This window comes from Hyla sarda, chromosome 4, assembly GCF_029499605.1.
Source record: "Hyla sarda isolate aHylSar1 chromosome 4, aHylSar1.hap1, whole genome shotgun sequence".
Lineage (NCBI taxonomy): Eukaryota > Metazoa > Chordata > Amphibia > Anura > Hylidae > Hyla > Hyla sarda.
Genome location: NC_079192.1, coordinates 7,189,911 through 7,195,208, shown reverse-complemented (window position 1 = coordinate 7,195,208; position 5,298 = coordinate 7,189,911). Strand labels below are relative to the sequence as shown.

Sequence of the window (5,298 nt, the reverse complement as noted above, 5' to 3'; positions counted from 1 at the left end):
ATTTAATTGACAACATCTTTATCATTACTTTTACAATAATTTTTGTCGTCTATTTTTTATGTGTTTTAGAGAAGGATTTGGATCTCAGGTCTGGGGAGTTGCTTTTCAGATGATTAGGAAAACTCACAGCAGTCAAAGCATTTTTTAGTTATGTCAAATAATCATAACTAGCAATGACCGAACATTTAAAAGTGGGATTTGCCTGGCTTGCCAAACTTTCGAGAAATGTTCAGTTCTGGTTGAACAGGATCACTGCAAACCGGCAATGAAAAAAGCCTCAAAACACTTGTATAATGCTGCCTAAGAGCTCTTAAGCCCAGTTTAACACTGCTGGGGTCAGTTAGGAATCAAGTAGTTTTTGGAAACTATCAGATTTTGTTAAGTTAATAACACTGAAATAAATCTGAATAAAGCATCCCTGGTTGTTGGAAGATGCCTGTTGGTGTTTAAATGCACACTTCGGTATCGGAGGACGCAATGGCTTTTCCCAAGTGTTCCAGAAATGATTTCCTTTTGGAAGTCGCAACAGGATTTTTGAAGTAGTTTAAAAGCAGTGAAGAACTTGCTTTTGTAAATTTTTGATAAAATTGAAAAAAAAACTAACAAATGTCTCCCTTTTTGAGAGTTCTAACAGGTTTTGAGTCTGGCAAGTGAAAAAGAGGCAAAGGCTCTTTCCAAGCATTGCAAAAATTATAAATTTTTGGGAGTTGAAGCAGGACTGATGTCCCAAAATAATTAAAAATAATTCACTTTTGGAGATCATGTATTGTGTTTGTATAGGACTGGCTAGTAGCAGTGGCAGCTAGGGTGTTTGTGTTAGTTGTAGCCAGCGTACAGCAGGCAGTGGTGGACTGGTGGGATGTGTAGTATGCAGTATACAGCAGGTAGTGGTAGACTGGTCGGAGTTGTTGTAGACGACATATAGCAGAAATGGTGGTAGTACTATCTAATCAGTGGAATCTGGCAAAGGAGATTTTAATTCCTCACTGCTCCATAGCTGAATTATTTAACAAACATGAGTTTTTCCAGGTTTCTGGCTAACAATCTTGTTTGCTTAGGAATGATGTTGTGGCTTGCTGCACTGAACACTTTCTCTGTTACTACACTGGAGGTTGAACAAGACAGAACAGCCATTGAAATTCGACAAGTTCTGGCCTATGATCTGATCTGATCATAGTCTAAAAATCATAACTCTTTTATAAGTCCATCCACAGACCCATTTGAGGGCTTATTTTTTGCATGGCCAATTGTACTTTGTAATGACACCTTTTATTTTACCATACAATGTATGGCAAAACAAAAAAATATTATTTGTGTGGGGAAATTGAAATGAAAACTGCAATTTTGAAAATTTTAGCTTTTAAGCATTTTTCTAATTTTTTCGTATACGGAGATGTATGAGGGCTCATTTTTTGTAACATGATCTGTAGTTTTTATTGGTACAATGTTTGGTTATATGTGATGTGATATTATTTTTTTTATAAATTTTGGGACTTTTTTATTTTTTACGCTTATGCCGTTCACCGTGTGGGAAATTATCATTATATTTTGATAGATCGGACATCTACACACACACGGCAACACCAAATATGTCTATTAATTATTTTTTTTATACTTTTTGAGGGTAAAATGGGAAAAAGGGATGATTTTTATTAAAGGGGTACTCCGGTGAATTTTTTTTTTTTTTTAAATCAACTGGTGCCAGAAAGTTAAACAGATTTGTTCATTCCTTTAAAGGCTTGGAAGAGTTAAAGGGGTATTCCAGGAATTTGTTTTATTTGACTATGCTACAGGGGCTGTAAAGTTAGTGTAGTTCATAATACAGTGTCTGTACCTGTGTGTGACGGTTTTCTCACAATTCTTCTGTGATTTTCACCCCAATATTTATTTTTAACAGCATACAAAATGACTGTTGTCTAAGATTTTTCCCAGGTTGCTATGCGGCCGAGACCTGACTCACTAGTCAGCTGATGACAGGGAGCCTGTCTGCTTCAATGGGTGGAGCGATCATTTGGTGGGAGACAGATCAATCTGCAAATAATGCAAGAGCTGTAGGCACCCTTATTGAAAACCACAGGTCTTTTGAATGGATACCGCTCATTTATGTTTCAATGTGGAAGGGTGATGTGTGGAAGGGTGGAAAATAGAATTATGGGATTTGTAGTAAAAAAAAGAAAACTCAAACAGGAAATTCCAGTTCACAAAAGCTAGCCACAGTATTATGGTAATCTCACAACATAGCCATTGCCCTAAGACAAGGGCAGATCCTTCCTAAGCATGCCCATTACTTTCTGGCAGGTAGGTACTAAAATCACCTTATTGTGAATAACCCATTCAAGCTTTGCATCCAAGAGCAAGGTGGTGTGCCTATATATCTCCAGCTCAGTCTGCATTCTAGTTGCTGATCTGTTGCTACTATGATGTCTGTTTGAGTATACATGCTGCTATGACGTTTTTTGTGCAATACTCTGGCTTTGTTTGCTTGAGCATGTACCTTGTATTTTATCTGAGTTTTTAGCCATGGTTAATTAGTCTTGTTTAGTGGATTTCAGTCTGTGTAACATTAGTCAGTTTTAAGGATTGTATTTCCATTCTAAGTTGCTGTTCACACTCTTGTATTCGTTTTCTGGGTTTTTGTAACAAGACATCCCTGTGACCTTTCAATGGGACTCTGGGGAATTTAGTTTTAGTACAAGAGGTTTTCTGAGGGATTGAGTTTTTATTCCTGTTTGTTCCTATAGTCTATGCTGACTCATCCGTTTCCGTCTTGTGTTCAGGTCCTAACCTGTTTGTTAGTTATCTGTGTTCAGTGTGAATAGTGTTCTATATTTATATCCTGTTTTAGTTGATCTGATCTTTGTTCATTGTACTTGTATCTGTTTGTGAACAGTGTCCTATGTTATTGATCAGTTTGCCTGTTTAGATTCTGCCCTGTTAATATTTGTATCCTGTGTGGTTGTCTGGTGGTTTTCCGTTTCTGGCCTGTGACCGACTATGTTTATTATTAGTTTTTTCGCCACTGCAGGCAGGGACCTGCTCCAAGTTGTTGATCCATCGCTTAGGATGGATAGCCAAGTAGGCAGGGAGAGTGTTTTTAGGATCAGTTTCGGGCCCACTCTCCTTGTCCCCCAGTCGGTCATTACACATCAGTGGAAATTACTATAACACAAAAATACCACACAAACACAAAAATCACATTTTATTTCTTCCAACAACTTAACAAATTATTATTTTTTTTCTATATATTTCTTAGCACAGTATTGATGCTATGTTTTTTATCTTGTTAACAGGCAGTAATGAAACAATTTTGGTTTCCACATATATTTTCATAATGTGATAATTGTTTTAGATGATTTAAAAAAAGCTTAATATTTAACAGCAGTGAAGACCTTCTGATTTATAATTTACCAGATCACCCGCTTATGACATTTCTGTACAGCTTTCCAAATGTCTTTATTCCTCAGACTGTATATAATGGGATTGAATAGAGGAATAAACACAATATATAGCAGGGATATAATTTTATTCATGGTCAGTGTTCGGCCTTTTGTTGGGACAATATAAACACCGAACAACGTCCCGTAGAATATGGAGACCACAATGAGGTGGGAGCTACAGGTGGAGAAGGCTTTCTGTCTACCAGTATTGGATGGGATCCTTAGAATTGCTGAAACAATATAAGTATAAGACATTACAATGATGATGGTTGGGGTTATCACAATTGGTATGCCCAAAATATAAATCACTGTGTGAATAATAAAGGTGTCAGAACAGGAAACTTCTAGTAAGGGATTTATGTCACAGAATAAATGGTCAATGATATTTGGGCCACAGAAGTTTAGCTTTGCTGTTTTGATCATGTAAATCAAAACAATGGAAAATCCAAGAAGCCAACATAGTATAGACAATATCATACAATGTCCACTTGTCATGATAGAGGAATAACGGAGAGGATTACAGATGGCCACATATCTGTCATAAGACATCACAGCGAGGAGGAAACATTCAGTTGCCTCAGAAGCACAGAACAGATACAACTGAGTGATACAACTAATAAAAGTCATGGTCTCCCCATTATTCAATAGGATTTTTAGCATCTTGAGGACAATATCTGTGATTATCAATATGTCACTGATGGCCAGATGTGAGATGAAGAAGTACATTGGGGTGTGGAGGTTCTTGCTGGTGGACACCAGGGCGATGATCAGGAGGTTACCACATATTGTCCCACAGTAGACAACAAGGAGAAAGCAGAACAGAGAAAATCTTATATCTTGGCTTGTTTGAAATCCTAACAGGAAAAACTCAGAGACTTCAGTCAGGTTGTCCTTCTGCATATATAATAAAAAGGAGTTATGCTGTAATAAACCAAAAACAGTAAAAAATGTTCATGATCTTCAAGAGCTAAAGCATTTATAACCCCCTTACTGCAAAATTACCTATACATATATTATCAGTGGGTAGTATTTTCCTTAGATTGCCATATAGTTACATTTATGGTGCTCGTGTTGGCACAACAGTTGTTCCGGATCAGCAGCAGGGGTTTGGCTTTGATTGACAGCTGTACTCCTGCTCCAAGCGCAGAAGACACTGGTCCTGTGTGTTGACAGCGCTTATCAGCTGCTGTATGCTCCACAGGAAGTTTTTTTCTTTTTGAATTTCTTTTCTGTCTGACCACAGTGCTCTCTGCTGACACCTCTGTCCATGCCAGGAACTCTCCAGAGCAGGATAGGTTTGCTATGGGGACAGAAAATACATTTTAAAAGAAAATAACTTCCTCTTGAGCATAGAGCAGCTGATAAGTAATGAAAGTATTAAGATTTTTAAACAAAAGTAATTTACAAATCTGTTTAACTTTCTGGTACCAGTTTATTAAAAGAAAAACATTTTTCCACTGGAGTACCCCTTTAAGGCTGTCTAGTCGGAGTGTTTGTTAGGACTCATCCTAGGTATGCCATAATAAATGCCTGTGTATTTTATATTAACGGGAAGTTATGTACTGTCATATACATATGTTACAGTATACAATGCGTTCGGAAAGTTTTTGGACCCTATTACTTTTTTCACATGTTACTATGTTGCAATTAAAATGAAAATCATTTTTTCCCCATCACTTCGCACTCAATACCCCATAATGAGGATGTGAAAATAGAAATTAAATTTTTTTTGCAAATTCATTTATTTATTGGGGTCTTCCCTTTCTCTTGATGTTTCAGCACCATGGTTATAGTCACCAGTGGTAAAGTCAGGTAAATACACAGCCCTGTCTATATAAGGTGTCACAGCTGACAATGCATA

At 37.1% G+C, this 5,298-nt stretch overlaps 1 protein-coding gene across 1 annotated transcript; it reads right to left on the bottom strand.

Annotated features, from left to right (window-relative positions):
• Window positions 1–3,404: 3,404 nt before the first annotated feature.
• On the bottom strand, window positions 3,405–4,337 carry LOC130367181 (olfactory receptor 11L1-like). Its single transcript, XM_056569584.1, has one exon. It carries the CDS (start codon window positions 4,335–4,337, stop codon window positions 3,405–3,407), a length of 933 nt encoding a protein of 310 aa, XP_056425559.1.
• Window positions 4,338–5,298: the final 961 nt, after the last annotated feature.

Coding starts and splice junctions, on each gene's coding strand:
- LOC130367181 (XM_056569584.1), bottom strand. CDS start 4,337: ATGCAGAAGGACAACCTGACTGAAGTCTCTGAGTTTTTCCTGTTAGGA.